Below are 17866 nucleotides of genomic sequence, written 5' to 3' on the forward strand. Positions count from 1 at the left end.
ACCAATGGATAATGGCTATAGCAGCAATTGTCACTTCTTGCTGAAAAGGCCACAATTTTTCTCAATGTATATAATCCTGGGCCTGAAGTCAATATCCATTATGTTCTAAATTGGTAAGATGTGTTCCACTATCTGAGGACATTTCTATTATAGCTGCATAGCTTTATAAGGAAAAACATAAATATGTTTCACAAACAGTGATGAGATTTATACTTATCATGAAAGGTGCACCTTTACTGGCTGCTGGTAATCTTTGATAAACTGGCAATTATCCAGCTTCCACTGTATTGCCTAGGAAGGACACAACTAACAATAGCAATAGCACTTAGACTTATATATTGCTTTACAGCCCTCTCTAAGGGATTTACAAAGCAAGCATATTACCTCTAACAATTTGGTTCCTCATCTTACCCATCTGGGAAGGATAGAAAGGGGAATCAACCTTGAGCCTGATGAGATTTGAATTGACAAATTGCAGGCAGGCAGTAGAAGTAGCCTGCAGTACTGCATTCTAACCACTACACAGTGAACTAAGCAGCTCATTTGAAATCTCATTCTTAAAGTAATATTTTATTACAATTTTAAAAATATATTGCATTTCAAAAGTATGCACATTTTAAGTTTAGGGATGATATGTCCTGGTATCTATATCTTAAGGTTAGAAGTGACTTCAGAGATCATCTAACCCAATGTTTTTTTCAAACCTGGCAACTTGGCTCCAACCATGGCTGGCTGGAGAATTCTGGGAGTTGAAGTCCACACATTTTAATGTCGCTAAGTTTGAATAGCTAGTTTAATCAAATACCAAAGCATAATTCTCACCTCCCTTGACCTATTTTCCTGTTATTGTAGCCATTGGCAGAGTTTTTCTTATGTTGCAGAAAGTGCAGCCCCCATTAAGTCCTCTTTATACATTGCCTGAAGGCACCTACACATATAATTTGAATCTTGATTATGACCTTGTAGTTTGCCTATGATGTCATTATTAATGTAAACTTTCAATTCCCTATCAAGAAATGAAATTTTGTGGAAAGATGATGTTTCTTTTTGAAGTGGGAGTAACAGGCAGCTCAGTGATGCAATGTACGATGTGAAGCCTATGTCAGTAAAATTCTTCATGATCATCATATCATCATATCATATACAGTGTTGACCTTTTTAAAAATGAGTTTTAGGTTCTGACAAGTCTATTTAGTGGAGAACTTCCATTCAAAACTGGGATTTTACAAAGGCATTCCAAAACATACTTTCTTATAATGCTGGATAGTAAGTTGTATTTCTGAACTATCCTACTTTTTCTGAAAAGCAAAGAGCAGGACTTACCTGCAATCCATTTTGAAACATACCATACCGAGATGCAACCAAACGTCATTATTCTTACTAGAAATCAATTTATTTCTAAAGTAGTGGATGCAATCTGCTACTAATTAATTATATTTATTATCAATTGTATGGTTTTTTAATTTTGTACCTGTACACCGCCCCAAGTCCCTTTGGGGAGAGGGGGCGGTCTAGAAGTCTAATAAACTAAACTAAACTAAACTACTATAATAGTTTGCTCAATCTGATGCTCTCTAAATGTGCTGGGAATTTTAATAATCTGAGAGTGAAAGTTAGGTGAAAGTTCATTCTCCAACTTTATGGGTTGGTTTCTGAAACAGTGTTTTGGTAGTCCCCATCAAGAATACAGGATCTGCAAATCCAGGTATTTGTATATCTTTGTTTACTGATCTTGACTCTTGTGAAGAATTAACAGGAAAAGTGTGATACATGAACCATGAATGCATGGCCAGATATGAAAATTGCATGAAAAAATGCTAAGAGTTTATAAAGCTAATGATGCCTGGATAGTAGAAATGCTAGATCACCTGTTTTTTATATCTGGAATTATGGATCTCTATCCAGTGGCTGCACAGATGCTCAATCACAGAAGGAGCATTGAATCACCTGGGATAAGCAGGAAGCTTGCTCTTCCCACAAATTGGGATGCTTGGTGAACCTAACAACTTAAGCAATGAGGCCACTTCGAATTCTTTGCCCAAAAATTAGGCTTAACCAGGTAGTGGTGACTGAAGCAGCATCCTTCATAACACTTGTTGGATCCTTCCGCTTGGGACACTTAGGATCACAGATTTAATTTTGACTTGTTCAAAAGAATTCAGATGATTTCAAATTTGGTGCTGGTTATGAAGTTAACACAAAAAGTAGGTGATACAGTACCTGCTTTCATAGCAGAGAGAAATCTGAAGCAATTTCTGTGAATTTAATTTTATAAATCCTATTTGAAACAGGAAGATTACAATGCTCAGCATCTGTAGTATGACATCCTCCTCTTTCACAAGTTGTTATATGAACATAAGCTTTGAGGTGCTGCCCAGAACTTGTTATGGAAAGACAGAAGAGATCATTTCCCATATGCATTATTGTATTCGACTACCTTCTTTCTCTTCTACTTCGCTTTTCTTATCAGCGTTTTGGTGCTTCAGCAGCTGTTCAAAACATGAATGAGTACCAACAAATGGCATAATTTAAGTCTGCACTCCATGTATGTAAACATGAACATGTTTGGCCAAATAGCAAACTCAAGACTAAGCACTGTTCTTCTATTAGACAAGGTCAGGATACCAATAGAATGCTTTTTCCATAGCAACCATATGTGGTTTTTTCTTGAGTTTGAGGCATTTGTTCCTTGTTTAATAAATGTATATGCTGCCCATCTCAACAAAAGTATGAGAGGGCAGCTTATAAAACAACGAAGATAAAACATAAAAGAGTTAAAATTAGCAAAAGCAATAGCACTTAAAATCTATATACCACTTCATAGTGCTTTACAGCCCTCTCTGGTGGTTTAGAGTCAGCATATTGCCTCCATCAATTTGGGTCCTCATTTTACCAAGCTTGGAAGGATGGAAGGATGAGACAACCTTGACCCACAGAGGACATAACTCCTGGCAGTGAGCTGAATTAGCCTGCAGTACTATGCCACCATGGCTCTTTAAAATTAAGATTTAAAAATTAATATATTTTTTGAAAAAATGTTTATTTAAAAAAATTAGAAACATAATTTAAAAATTAAATGACTTATATAAGAACTAAAACCAAGGGCATGAGGTATTCTTCTTACTGGGTCAACCTCCTCCAGCAAAGAGAATCCCCAATAGCTGGCAAAACCAGGTTTTAAGCCTTTCTGGAAGGCCAGAGGATGGGGTAGATCTCACTGGCAATACATTATTTCACAGGGTGGGAGTCACAATAGAAAAGGCTCTCCTCAACTCTACCAGCCACATTTCCTTGACAGGGTCTGCAGTAAGTAATTCTGCTGGGGCAAATGGGCAGGCTAAACCCATTATTACTTTTTCCTGGAATGAATCTGACAGATTCATTGTTAGAAAGTTTCAGTTACTGGAGACTTTTTTCATAGAGGACAAATAAAGGATTTCTCGAACTTAATACATTTGTCACTGGCTAACATTTCTTTAGAGTGAATCCTTTCATGTCTGGAAAAGACAGAACACCAGAAGCTTTGGTACATTTGCCTTTTATTAATTTTATTTTGGAATAAACATGGATATGCTGGACAAGGTCAGGCTACCTCTTGAGCTTCCCAATGTAACTGTAACTGTACTGTGTAATTTCTTGAGTTTGATACATTTCTGTCTTAATTTTTTTTGGGAATGAACACACTGATGTTCAACACATTTAGGCCACTGGAACCTTTTCCCACTTTCACAACAGGTATGCAGCTTCCTGAGCTTGGTGCATTTGCTTGTAGTCATAATTTTCCCAGAATAAGAGCATTTAAATTGAACAATGGGAGACAAACCTCTAGAAGTTCTTTCCACACCACGCAAACAGCTTTTGAAGCTTCATGAGTTTATTTCTGTGTGACATTTCTCTAAAATGAGTGCATTCATGTCAGGCAAGGTCAGAGGGCTATTGGAAACCTTTTCCAGTTTCATTATAAACCTTTGATTATAAATATGTGTTGTGTTGAATGATGCATTTGTCTCACAATAATTATTTTCTAGAATGAGTGCATTCATGTCTGGCAAGGTCTGAAGGCAATGTGAAGCCTTTTCCACACTGATCAGATATGGGATTTGTTGAGCTTGGTACACTTGCCTCTCACTAATTTACTTCTTAAATGAATTTGTTCATGTCGGGCAAATTGAGAAGGCCCCTGGAAACTTTTTCTACATTGACTACATGTGTAGTATTTCTTGAGTTTGATGCCCTTGCCTCTCAGTATTATTTTTTCTAGAATGAGTGTGTTGATGTCGGGCAAGGTCAGAAGGCCATCGGAAGCCTTTTCCACACTGATTACAGATATGGGATTTGAGTTTGAGCTTGCTGCTCACTAATTTACTTCTGGAATGAATTTGTTCATGTTGAGCAAGTTGAGAAGGCCCCTGGAAACTCTTTCTACATTGACTACATGTGTAACATTTCTTGAGTTCGGTGTACTTGTCTCTCAGTATTATTTTTCTGGAATGAATCTGTTGATGTCGGGCAAGCTCAGAAGGCCATGAGAAGCCTTTTCCACACTGATCACAGATATGGGATTTGAGTTTGCGCTTGCTGCTCACTAATTTACTTCTGGAATGAGTGTGTTCATGTTGGGCAAGTTGAGAAGGCCTCTGGAAACTCTTTGTACATTGACTACATGTGTAGTATTTCTTGAGTTTGATGCCCTTGCCTCTCAATATTATTTTTTTAGAATGAGTCTGTTGATGTCGGGCAAGGTCAGAAGGCCATGTGAAGCCTTTTCCACACCGATTACAGATATGGGATTTGAGTTTGAGCTTGCTGCTCACTAATTTACTTCTGGAATGAATGTGTTCATGTTGGGCAAGTTGAGAAGGCCCCTGGAAACTCTTTCTACATTGACTACATGTGTAACATCTCTTGAGTTCGGTGTACTTGTCTCTCAGTATTATTTTTCTAGAATGAATCTGTTGATGTCGGGCAAGGTCAGAAGGCCATGTGAAGCCTTTTCCACACTGATCACAGATGCAGGATTTGTTTAGCTTGAGCTTGCTGCTCACTAATTTACTTCTGGAATGAGTGTGTTCATGTTGGGGAAGTTGAGAAAGCGACTGGAAGCTCCTTCCACATTGGCTACGTGTGTAGTATTTGTTGGGTTTGGTGCCCTTGGCTCGCAGTAATTTTTTTCTAGAATGCATGCATTTATGTTGGACAATTTCAGGCCACTGGAAAGTTTTTCCACAGTGTCCACAAATATATGATTTGTTGAGCTTGGTGCACTTGCCTTTTATTAGTTTTGTTCTAAAATGTGTCTGTTCATGTCGAATAAGGCCAGAAGGCCACTTGAAGCTTTTACCACAGTGACCACACGCATAGGGTTTGTGTTTCTCAGTCAATTGGTTTGTCTTCAGATGGGAAGGTTGGTCAAAATCCATGGGATCAGGTGATGAATCATTTTGATCATCTACCTTTGATGGGCATTGTTTCCAATTAACTTTCCCAGAGTTCACAACTTGATGTTGAGTCAGGGCAGAGGAGCATTGGAAATCCTTCCCACATTCCTCATATATTCTCAGACTCTTAATTTGGAAACCTTGGTTTGTTGTGAGATTTGACTGAGGTTTAACTGATTCAGAGGATTCTATAACTTTACTTTCCATTTGAAATCGACTTAAACTGCCTGCTTGTATTTTAAGTTGGTCCAGTATGTCTGCTTCCTCTCTCAAGGGAACATGTAGATGATGTTTGGTCAACAAATGAGATTGGAAATCGTTCTTATCACAGTTAAATGTGTTCAGATTCTTAGCATATTTCTTTTGTTCTATGGTGATTTTTGAGTTTTCACTAAATGTTTTCTCTGCTACTGAAGGAATAGGCACTAAACTTTTTGGACAGTATGCTCCCAAGTGGAACAGTTCATTTGTATCGGCTTTCAATTCAAAATTATCAAGATGCTGTTGAGCACAAAGACAGTGACAGCATCTTCCACATTGGTCACTGTGTTGTTTCCCTGTGTAAGAACGTGTAAGCATTGAGTTTAGGTTAGATATTTCACAAGAGTCCGCAAATGTATTTCCTCTCACAAGGGGGACAAATGACGAGGTACTAGATTTATTTATTTTTGACTCATTCTGTCTAGTCAGTTCCTCCCTAGGTAGTGTATGCGTCTTGAGAGAGAACCTGCAGAAATCACCTCCAATCTTGGCATGAGTTTTATGATCCCTTGACTTTTGTTGGAAAGTTTCCCAAGAGGTTGCACACATGTTGTTTTCCTGGAAGAGAATAGGGACAGGTACGAAATGACTTGGATTTCTACCTTCCATATGAAGTTGGCACTGTCTGTCTGCTTCTCCTCCAAAAAATAGCTGATGCTGGATAAGCTCAGAAAGCCACTGGTATTCTTTCCCACACTGGTCACAAATATGCAGATGTTTAGTCTCAGTTCTCTGGTCTGTCACTTGTATTGGATTTGGACCAACTGCTTCATCAATATATTCTACTATATTCTCTGTCTGTAGAGGAACAGGTACTAAAGTGCTTTGATAGCATGCTTCTGATAGCGGACTGCTTGCTTCTGATTGGGAGTTTTGATGCTGCCAAGCCGGGTTTTCATTTGGAAGCACATTTTTATAATATTGGGAAAGGTGGGATAGATTTTGGTTATTTTCTCCAGATTGATCACCTATTAAACAATTTTTAGTTTGTCTGTTCTGGTCTGGCACCAATGGGCTGCATATTTCCAATTGATCCCAATTACGTTTCTTGTTCTGCATGGGCACTTTACTTGGACAGAACACATTTTTATGTTGAGCAAATAGAGATGGCTGCTGAAAGTCCTTCTTAAGCCTTACATCACAAAAGTACAGATTTTTGTTTTGGTTGTTGTGGTTATTAATTTGTTTTGAGCTTTGGCTATTTGCTTCTTCATCTTTTACAGAAATGTTCTCATCCTGGTGGGGTACTGAAAGATTGGTCATAACTTTGTCTGACTGCCATGGACACTCCCAAACTGCTTCTGCATTTACTGAATCCTTCAATGCTACTTTCTCAGTAATTGTCAGCTGATCAGTCGCCAAACCTTCATTATCTGCCAAAATTAAAAACACTGAAAATAAAACCTGGTGCCTTTGAGAGCACATTAGGCATAAAACTGACCTTACATTTTAAAAATGTACTTTAATTGTAGGAGAAACAAAAATCTACTGTATTTTCCGGAGTATAAGACACACCAAAGTTTTGAAGAGGCAATTTTTTTAAAAAGTAGGTAGATAGAGAAATAGAAAGAAATGGAGAGAGAAATACAGTAGGTAAGTAGGGAGAGAGATTGAGTGAGTAGGTAGGTAGGTAGGTAGGTAGGTAGGTAGATGTTTCCAGGTGTATTTATCCATGTGCTGCAGAAGGAAATAGCTGACAATCTGCAGCACCTAAGACTTTGTTTCTGCTGGCACAGCACTTAATCAATGTAATTCTCATCAATCAGTTAAAGAGCTTTCCAAAAGGGAAAAAAGTTTTTGCACTCTGCAAACCTCTCAAAAATGGCCCGTTTTTCACAAAAAAGGGCCCGTTTTTTTAAAAAAAGGCATGAATAGCCTTGGTGGGGGGGGGGTGTTGCAGAGTGCTCCTGGTGGGGTGGGGGAAACAGGCCGGTTTTTGTCAAAAGAATTGCATGCATAGCCTTATGGAGGCTTATAGAGTGCTGCTGGGGGTTGGGGGGGGGGGCAAAAAACAGCCAGTTTTTTGCTCATTTTTGCCTTCCCCAGTCCCTAGGAGCTCTCTGAAAGCCTCCATAAGAGTATGCATGGCCATTTTAGTGAAGGGGGCGGGGCTTCAGGAGGCAAATAATGCTATATTCAATGTATAAGATGCACCCAGATGTTCAGCCTCTTTTTTGAGGGAAAAAGGTCCGTCTTATACTCCAAAAAACACGGTACTTCATTCCTTGCATTTGGGGAATTTGCTCTGGAAAGTAAGCTTGCCAAATTTTGTTCTTGTTTATATGCAGCTATAAAAGCTTGATGTGTTAAACCACTCATCATATGATTTGGAGAAAATAGAGTTATTCTGGTAATGGAAATGTTGGGACCGCTGGCATTTAACAGAATGACAAAGAAATTAGGGTATCATCAATTTTAATCCTTAAATTATACAATCAAGCAAGCATATAGTATAGCTCCCTGGCCAGAATAAGTCCAATGAGCTTCTCTAAATGTTTCTTCAAAATTATCCTGTACATAAAAACCAGAGAGATAGATTGCAGCCTGATTTTTTTCTCCTTTTGACATTATAGCTTGCCTTAGTCTTAGTCCCTCCTCCCACTTTTTCTCATCACAACCCTGTAAGGTAGGCTGGGCCAAGGGCAGACAAGACCTTGACATGTCCTCAGTCCTAGTCCAACCCTTTCACACAGTTCCTTTAACTCAAAATTCCAATCAAGCTACATTTAAGATCCTTGGGTAGATACCTCTTCCTCACCTGTTGCTGCCAAGTTCTCTCTATCCAAGGCAGGATTAATGTCAGCCACAGCTTCTTCACTGAATGCTGATTCAAGAGCAGCCATTTCTTTCCCAAAGCCAAGTACAGGCCAAGCAATCTTAGGTGCACACTGGATACTCACTCCACAAGGTAAGGATGTTCAGTTGCCTGCTTGAGAAATTTCAGAAAAAGTTTAGAGGGGAATATTTAACTATAGCCACATTGATCTCATTCTTTCAACAAAATCCCATTATCTAACCATAATTAAATATTCCATAAGGTCAACAAAGCCAGATTGCCTTTTAAAACTTGGTTTTGTTATCATTTCCTTGTAAGGATAGAATTGAAAATACTTGCTACTAATTCTATAGCAATCAGACAACTATAGCAGTATAGAAAAACTCCACTAATCTGCTCTAAATACAGTGTTTATAACCAGAAAGAGAGAGAGTCCTTGGTGACAAAAGTGACTAGAATGCCATCTTGCTTGATCAAGGAGTTAGGGGGTCCCCATCCTCTATAATGGTATTAAATATCTGCTTCTAGTTTATTTATCTTTAACAGATGCATCTCTTCTGCAGCTGTGCTGTCAGATCACATGGTTTGTTTAGCCACAGTTTACAGAATAGTTCACAGTTGCTTAAGTGTAGGCAACTTGCTAAATTACAAACAAGCAAAGCAGGCGATGGACTAGCAAACTGGACAATACTGGTTGCAATTGAAACTGTTGGCTGATCCTGGTTTTCCGCCACAAATTTTAAATGGAAAAATGATGTAATGAATCACCTTTGTTTACTGGCACCTTATACAGCAGCAAAGTCTTATATATGGTTATTTGAAATAAACTTTAAATAAGTTTAAAAAGAAAGTCAGTTTGTGTAATGGTTAGGAATTAGGGAAGAAATGGGGAGACATGAGTTTGAGTCCTGCCTTCAGCATAAAGCCAACTGGGTGACTTTGAGTCAGTCACTTTCTACCAACCCTACGAAGGAGGCAATGGCAAACCACTTCTGAAAATCTTTGCCAAGAAAAACTGCAGGGACTCGTCTAGGCAGTTTCTGAGAATCGAACAAGACTGAACAGAGAAAAAAATGATAGAGTTTGGTATGAGGTATTATGGGGTACAGAGTTTGCAGTCTTCCAAATGTTGCTAAACTGCCATTCCCGGGATTGCTCTCTTCTGGGCATGATAACTGGGACAACTTATATCCCACCTGTCATTCAAGAGCTCAGGGATGTTGTCTCCTTTATTATTTATTTATTTATTTATTTATTTATTTATTTATTTATTTCGATTTATCAGTCGCCCCCTCTCCGCAAAGGGACTCGGGGCGACGTACAATTAAATCAAAATACAAGTGTGGCATGGAGGAGGTGACATCAATATTTAACAGTCAAATACAAATGGAAGCCACTAGGTTCAAATAAATCACAATAAATTAAAACAATTAAAACAGTTAAAAAACCCAAAATTTACATTTAAAATATTAAAATTGCCAGGGAGGTTAGAAAGTTCTAGTTAAGTCAGGCCGGCTAGTTGGAACAGGTGGGTCTTGAGTTTCGTGCGGAAGGAGCGGAGATCGGTCGTTGTCCTGATATCTGGGGGGAGGTCATTCCAAAGGGCTGGGCCCATCACAGAGAAGGCTCTATTCCTGGGCGCCGCCCTCTGACACTGCCTGGTGGACGGCACCCGAAGGAGTCCCTCTCTGTGAGAGCGAATTGGTCGCAGGGATGTATGGGGCAGAATGCGATCCCGCAGATAGCTAGTTCCTGTGCCATGGAGCGCTTTGAAGATGGTAACTAACACCTTGAAGCGCACCCGGTAGACCACAGGGAGCCAGTGCAGCTCGCGCAGGAGAGGTGTTATATGGGAGAACCTCGTTCTCCCCATGATTGCCTGCGCGGCCGCATTCTGGACCAGTTGCAGTCTCCGGGTGCATCTCAAGGGGAGCCCCATGTAGAGAGCGTTACAGTAGTCCAGGCGAGACGTCACCAGCGCGTGAGTGACTGTGCGGAGAACATCCCGGTCCAATAGGCGGCGCAATTGGCGCACCAGGCGAACCTGGTGGAACGCCCCCCTCGCCACGGCTGCCACATGGTCATCCATAGACAGCCGGGTGTCGAGGAGGACGCCCAAATTGCGCGCCCGCTCCACGGGGGCCAGTTGCTCGCCCCCAATGGCCAGCGATGGAATGCACTGGTTGAACCGGGAGGCCGGTAGCCACAGCCACTCCGTCTTGGAGGGGTTGAGTCTGAGTCTGTTGTCTCCCATCCAGACCCGTACGGCTTCCAAACACCGGGACATCACTTCGACGGCCTCGTTGGGGTGGTTTGGGGTGGAAATGTACAGCTGTGTATCATCAGCGTACAGATGGTATCCCACCCCAAAACCACGGATGATCTCGCCCAGCGGCTTCATGTATGTGTTGAACAGGAGGGGTGAGAGGACCGACCCCTGCGGCACCCCACAAGTGAGCGGCCTCAGGGTCGACCTCTGCTCCCCTGCCAACACACATTGCATCCGGTCGGAGAGGTAGGAGCGGAACCACCGCAACACGGTGCCCCCTACCGCCAACCCCCCCAGCCGGTGCAGTAGGATACCATGGTTGATGGTATCAAAAGCCGCTGAGAGATCTAATAGGACCAGGATAGAGGAGCAACCCCTATCTCTGGCCCTCCAGAGATCATCCACCAACGCGACCAAGGCCATCTCCCTGCTATGCCCGGGCCGGAAGCCGGACTGGCGCGGGTCTAGATACTCAGATTCCTCCAGGTGACGTGGGAACTGCTGAGCCACCACACTCTCTACAACCTTCGTTTAAAAAAGGAAGGTTGGAGACAGGACGATAATTTGCTAGCTCCATTGGGTACAGGGAAGGCTTCTTGAGCAAGGGCCTCACAACCGCCTCTTTCAAGGTGGCTGGCAGGAACCCCTCACTCAATGAAGCGTTCACAAGTCTCAATAGCCAGCCTCGTGTGACCTCCCAGGATGCCAGCACAAGCCAGGAGGGACACGGGTCCAATAAACATGTGGTGGCTCTCAGTCGCCCACGCAACCTGTCCAAATCCTCGGTGGCAACAGAGTCAAACTCCTCCCAGCATGGTCTCTCAAGACTCGCCTCGGACGTCCCCTCTGGCCCACTGAAGGGGGCCCATTCCCTCCGGATTTGAGCGATTTTATCCTGCAGATATCCCCCAAATTCCTCTGCCCTGCCCTGCAAAGGGGGCTCCCGCTGCCTCTGTGACAAGAGGGAGCGGGTCACCCGAAACAGGGCGGCAGGGCGGTTCTCTGCGGACGCAATAAGAGTGGCACAATATCGACGTTTGGCCGCTCTTAATACCACAAGGTAAGTCCTTAAGTAGGTTCTTACCTGTGTTCGGTCAAATTCGGAGCGAGAGGATCTCCATCTGCTCTCTAGGCGTCTCTTGTGGCGTTTCATCACCCTCAGCTCCTCATTGAACCAGGGAGCCAGGGCGGTTCGTTGCCACCGGAGAGGCCGCAGAGGCGCAACCCGGTCTAAGGCCCCGGTGGCCGCACTATTCCATGCAGCCACCAAGTCCTCCACCCGGGAGCGGTCAGGTCCACAGGAAGTGGCCCAAGCTCCGTCCGGAACCTATCCGGTTCCATCAGGCGCCTGGGGCGGAACCATCTAGGACAATCTGGTTCCGCCTCCCCGCAGTGGGGGGTAGCACCAGGGAAATCGAGCCGGAGAAGTGAGTGATCTGACCATGACAGGGGCGTGATGGCTAGATCCCCTACTCCTAGATCACTCGTCCACTGGTCGGAGACAAAAACAAGATCCAGTGTGTGGCCTCCCTCGTGCGTGGGGCCCTGAATTACTTGAGTCAGATCCATTGCTGCCATGGAAGCCATGAACTCCCGAACTGCCTCGGATGCTTCTCCTATCGACGGCAGGTTGAAATCCCCCATAACTAAAAGTTTGGGGGTCTCAACCGCCATCTCAGTGATCCGCTCGAGGAGTTCAGGCAGGACCGCTGATGTATAGCGAGGAGCCAAGTATACAATCAGCAGGCCCAACTGCCTCCTTGGGCCCCATCTCACGCCCAGAGACTCACACCCGGATATCTGCGGCACAGTGAATTCTCTCGGTTCCAGATTCTCCCATATAATTACCGCTACCCCACCACCCCTGCCCTGGGCCCGTGGCTGATGGAATACACGGTAGACCGGCGGGCACATTTCCATGAGGGGCAGACCTCCCTCGTGGCCCAACCAGGTCTCCGTTATTCCTGCGAGGTCCAGCTCCCCCTCTGAAATCAGATCGTTAATGAGGGGGGCCTTGTTGACCACGGACCTCGCATTACACAGCATCAGCCTAAGGCCCTGGCTCTGTAGAACGTGACCACCTAGAATGCGGGGGTTGGTACAAACAACCGGGCGTGTCCAACGACCACGGTCTCCCAACCGACTACACGTTCTTCTATTGTCTTCTATTCTTCTCCTCCCTCCACACACAGACATTTTTCTTTACAATAATCCTGTGTAGTAAATTGGGATGAGAGATGACCCAGATTCGCCCTGTGAATTTGCTTAGTTGTGGATGCACTTCAACCTGGATCTTGCAGTGCCACTTATCTTAGCCACTAAACAGGCTCTGCTGTGAGTTCCAGTTGGGCTATAAATTACAGACTGCATTTTAAAGTTTTCACTTTCTTTCTGTTACAGAAGTCATATTAATTTTAATTTCCCCTCTCTAACACATTAGAATGAAAATGAACTTGAAAACAAAAAGAGAATAGTCAAATAAATGTGCCCTTAACTGCAGCTCTAGACCTTCCCTGTTCTGCTTCACGTTGGTCCAGTTAATTAACAATGAAGATATTGAAATGGTAAATAATTTCTACTTTTCAGGGTCAAACACCGATAACAAAAAACAAGCAATTACTTCCAGGAGTTCCTTGATGAGATGGGTGGTTTTAAAATGTGATAAATAAGAAAATAAAATAAAATATATTTCCGATAGCACTTGATAGAATAGCCATGAAGGCCTTGGAAAAAGATATTCAAATAGCATGATCTATATCTATACCTATACCTGCAGAGATCAAAATAGGGTAGGCAATGGTATTTTCCATGACACTCTATGGAAGCAAAAGTTGGACTTAGAAGAAACTAGATTGGACCATGTCTACAGAACTTCTCAGTCATCCAGGGCATTGTTGTCTCAAAGGTGCTTTTTAAAGAGGCAACTGTACTTTCCTTGAAGACATTTTGCTTCTCATTCAAGAGAACTGAAGAAACTTCTTGGATGACAAGCAAAAGTGTTCAAGAAAAAACAAAGAAAGTCCAATTGCCTCTTGAAAAAGCTCCTTTGGGACAAATTGGAGAATGAACACTGTTGTTGGAGAAAACTCCTCAGAATACTGTGGAGAGCCAAAAAAAAAAACCCCAACAAATGTATCAAATTAATCAATCCAAAATTCTTACTTGAAGCATGAATAACCAGTCTCAGATCATCATACTTTGGATATACTATGTGAAGAGCTAGCTATCTGAAGAAGGGTCTAATGGTAGGAAAAGCAGAAGGAAAAAGAATGATCAATAGCTAAGTGGAAGGACTAAGTTACAGCAGAAATGGGTGCCATATTGGAAGATCTGAAGGATCAGGTAAGGGATAGATCATAGATCAACATGGAGAAAACCCAACACTGACTTGATGTGATTCGTTTTCTATAGAATGAACCAAAGTGGGTGAACTTTGCAAGACCGAAGTCCTTAGCAGATGAATAATATAATGTATCTTTTAACATTTGTTTTGCTGCCTTGCTGATACCATAATATAAACCATTCTTAAATTTGAAATATTTGAATTTAAATACTCAAACTAATAGATATTTAAATGTGTAAATATTTAATATTATCTACTAATCCTTTCCCACAAATAGGGGGAAAGTATGAGTTGGGAACAGAAGTGTCTCCCTAGTTTTTCCTTAGTATTACATTATTTGAGAAATAATTATATAAAGTTCTAGAATAATGTGCGGGACGAAGAGATGCTTCATTAATGTAAACATAAGAAAATAGTCTTATCAAGACTATGTTAAAATAAGTTTTAAATAAAGTTAAATATCCAAGGCACTCCATACTTAACAGATAGAACCCAAAGGTCTTCAACAAAAGCAAGTCAAACATATCTCTAATTATTCTAAAGTTAGTTTTATCATTTGTAACTACTTGCCATTATGATCATATCAATCTTTTAAAAGTAATGGGTGTTCGTTTATAATTTACACGTGTTACTACTATTTGAGAAATCTTGTGCTGCGGTTTTGCATTTTGTTCTTCGTCGTTTTGCATTTTCAGTTCCACCTTAAGAATGTTTCTTCTCAGCAGACTTGGTGCGACTGGGAAGTTGCTATAAAAATATTTAATAATAATGAAAAAGCCACCTTTATATGTATTACACCTTTACATGTAAATTGGAGAAAACGCCCGCCACCCATTTTTGGATTAATTTGTGCTAAATTCTTTTGGTCTCCAGTTCATTCTAAAACTCGGTACTGTAGGCAATGATTGGATCCGAAGCGGAAAAGAAGTAATAAGGACCCCTCCGCCTCCTTAAATGTGCCCCTGACTTTTCCGGCGCTTGCCAGCCCAAGACTGGTAACGGCGCGGCTTTTGGAGACTAAGAATAATCCCACGCTCAAATCTAAGAACCTCTTGCGCGCTGGATCCGAGTAGTTGCTTCATCCTTATCCTACAGAAATTCTGTCGTACCCACCACAAAATCCAAAATGCAAGCTAAGATATATCAGGATCCAGCCAAAAAACATTTCCCTGGGCTTACCTAATTCTCCCGGGAGCCAAGATCCCGAGTTCTCCTCCGGCCACGTGAAGTATTCTAATTTCACCTAAAAACCAGAGAAGGCGTTAAGACCACCCCTTCCGTTTTACTCCACTTTTTGCAAACCGATTGTTTTCGGATAATTATATGTGATTGGATGCTTCCAGGGAAGATTCCCCAGTGCTTTGCGTTTGTTTCCTTTGCACCAAGTACAATAGTCGTTGGCCAATTGGATAGCTAACGTCCATCCAGATCTTCCTGGCTTATATTGTTAAGGAAATTTAACTCATCGGGGATATAAAGGGCTTAGATAATACAAGTTTTGCTACTTACAAAAACTATACACCCCCCCCCCTTCCCCCAGGTATTGGATAAACGAACTCTCAGAACTTTCTGGGATTTTTTGGTATTTATAAAAATTTCTATCCCACGTTCATATTTATTAATGCTAACATTACTGTGCATTATTTCTAATCGGTATCCCATTTATTCTGTCATTTTTGTCTTCAGGGCAAGAAAAAAAAAGCAGATTGCCAGGGTAGCATAGGCTATGCTGTTTTGGAAAATAGCATCTCAACTCAGGTGGAATTTGACTCCTGTTACCTATTTCTATCCCAGATGATAAACAATTAATGTGTTATTAGTGAATTGGTATTGTCCTTACAACTCCTCCTGATGAAATGAGCAGATAAATAGCATTTCCTTGTTTAAAATAGTTGGGAGGTAGTTAGCAGTAGCTAACTTAGTTGACTGAATTAGCAGAGTTCCTTGAACTAGAACAGTGATGGATAACCTTTTCCAGACCAAGCACCCAAAGCGCCCCCGGCGCAAGCACATGTGACCATGCATGCATGCATGACTGCCGCACACTCCCCATCTCCCCCGCATGTGCAAGCCCCTCCCACACATGCACGCCCTACCCCCAAGCAGGGGCACTTGACCCCCCCATGTATCCCTGCGCATGCGCCCCCTGCCCTCCCCCGCATGCACGTCAGAGACCTGAAGTCCAGCTGGACAGTGGGAGGCACATGCGCATGTGTGGCAGAGGTGAACTGGGGCGATGGCTCACATGCCATCAGAGGGCACTGCATGCCGCCTCTGGCACGCGTGCCATAGGTTCGTCATCACGGACCTATACTGTTTTTATGTCATTGCAGATCAACATATATCCCAACAATTTTCTAAGGAGCTCAGAGATACTATACCTCTGCCCACTTAAATTTTCGTTCTCTCAACAATGTGGAACAAAGTCTTAAAGCTTGCTGATCTAAAATAGAACAGAACAACAGAGTTGGAAGGCACCTTGGAAGTCTTCTAGTCCAGCCCTCTGCTTAGGCAGGAAACCCTAAACCCGTGATGGCTAACCTATGGCACATGTGCCAGAGGTGGCACGCAGAGTCCTCTCTGGACACGCATGCCAGCCAGCTGGTCTTCGGATGTGCCAGAGCACTGGAGACTCAAAGACCACCTGGCAGGTGCACATGCGCATGCTGGCCCCCTGGTTTTCTGGCATGCACATGTGTGCTGGCCAGCTGATCTTCATGTGTGCTGGAGCGCCAGAAAGTTGCACCAGCAAACTGGACTTTGGGTTTCTGGTGCTCCGGTGTGCACACACACATCCACATTTGGGTTTAGGCACTTGGTGCCAAAAAGGTTTGCCATCACTGGTATAGGTAGTCATTGACTTACAACAGTTTTAGTTTACAACGGCACTGAAATGACTTTTTCACACATACAATCTTAGCATCATCTCCAAGAGAGGTGGTATTGGAGATTTTACAGTACCCTTCCCCTGCCACGCCCGCCAAGCCATGCCCACAAAGCCAGTAGTAAAAATTTTTGAATCACATCACTGATTTCCATGGTCATGTAATCAAAATTCATATCCTTGGCAACTGGTTGATAATTGTGACAAGGGTGGAACCCTAACATTTATAGTTTCACATTTGGCATCCAGAAAGGGAATTATAGTGCTACCACCGTTTGAAGATACAGCTTAATTGCAGTTCGAGCATAGCTTTTCTAGAGATGTTGGCTCCAATGTAAATCCCATCAAGTTTCACTCCAAATAAAGGACTGCAGTTCTATTATGCTACAATTTCATATAGCTGGGGTAGCTTGAGACATGAATGATATTTGTATATAATCTTTGTGGTTTAGAAAATGTGCTTTGTGGCTAGTTCTAGTCTTAGTACTCAACTGCTTTGAAACTCATCAAATTTGGTACTCAGCACATTTTCGCAAGAATATTTTGTCCCAATACTTGTTGTTTGTTTGGTACTCAACGCTCAAGCTAGAGTTTGTTGGTATCAGTTGTCTTGTGACTCGCTATCCTTTCCAGCCAAAATGAAGAGTTACACATTAATCACATGGTAGGTCTTGCCCTGTGTAGATCACCTTGCAGTCTTGTGTGGTCATTTTGGGTATTTTTGTGTTTTCCCCCTTCATCAGTACAGGTAAAATAAAGTTTTTATTTTATTTAATCTAAGCATCTATTTATTTTTAGGTTTATTTCTCATGCAAAGTAATAATAAACAACTCTGTTTATGCATTGCCTCAAAAATGTGCATTGTCTTTGGTTTGGGAATGTGTTACATTTATTT

At 42.1% G+C, this 17866-nt stretch overlaps 1 protein-coding gene across 4 annotated transcripts; it reads right to left on the reverse strand.

The window, feature by feature from the left end:
- Positions 1–3101: 3101 nt before the first annotated feature.
- Positions 3102–16579, reverse strand: LOC309381455 (uncharacterized protein). Of its 4 annotated transcripts, none has more exons than XM_081932459.1 (4): positions 16469–16579; positions 15267–15330; positions 8458–8625; positions 3102–7072 (listed from the first exon to the last, which is right to left on the reverse strand). In XM_081932459.1, the coding sequence occupies exons 3-4, from the start codon at positions 8540–8542 to the stop codon at positions 4203–4205; spliced, it is 2955 nt and encodes a 984-aa protein (XP_081788585.1). In that variant the 5' UTR covers positions 8543–8625; positions 15267–15330; positions 16469–16579; the 3' UTR covers positions 3102–4202. The 4 variants fall into 4 exon arrangements, with proteins under 4 accessions (XP_081788585.1, XP_081788584.1, XP_081788583.1 ...); XM_081932458.1 differs by having other exon boundaries at positions 8458–8628; XM_081932457.1 differs by lacking the exon at positions 16469–16579 and having other exon boundaries at positions 15267–16002.
- Positions 16580–17866: the final 1287 nt, after the last annotated feature.

This window comes from Natrix helvetica, assembly GCF_964273705.1.
Source record: "Natrix helvetica genome assembly, chromosome: Z".
NCBI lineage: Eukaryota > Metazoa > Chordata > Lepidosauria > Squamata > Natricidae > Natrix > Natrix helvetica.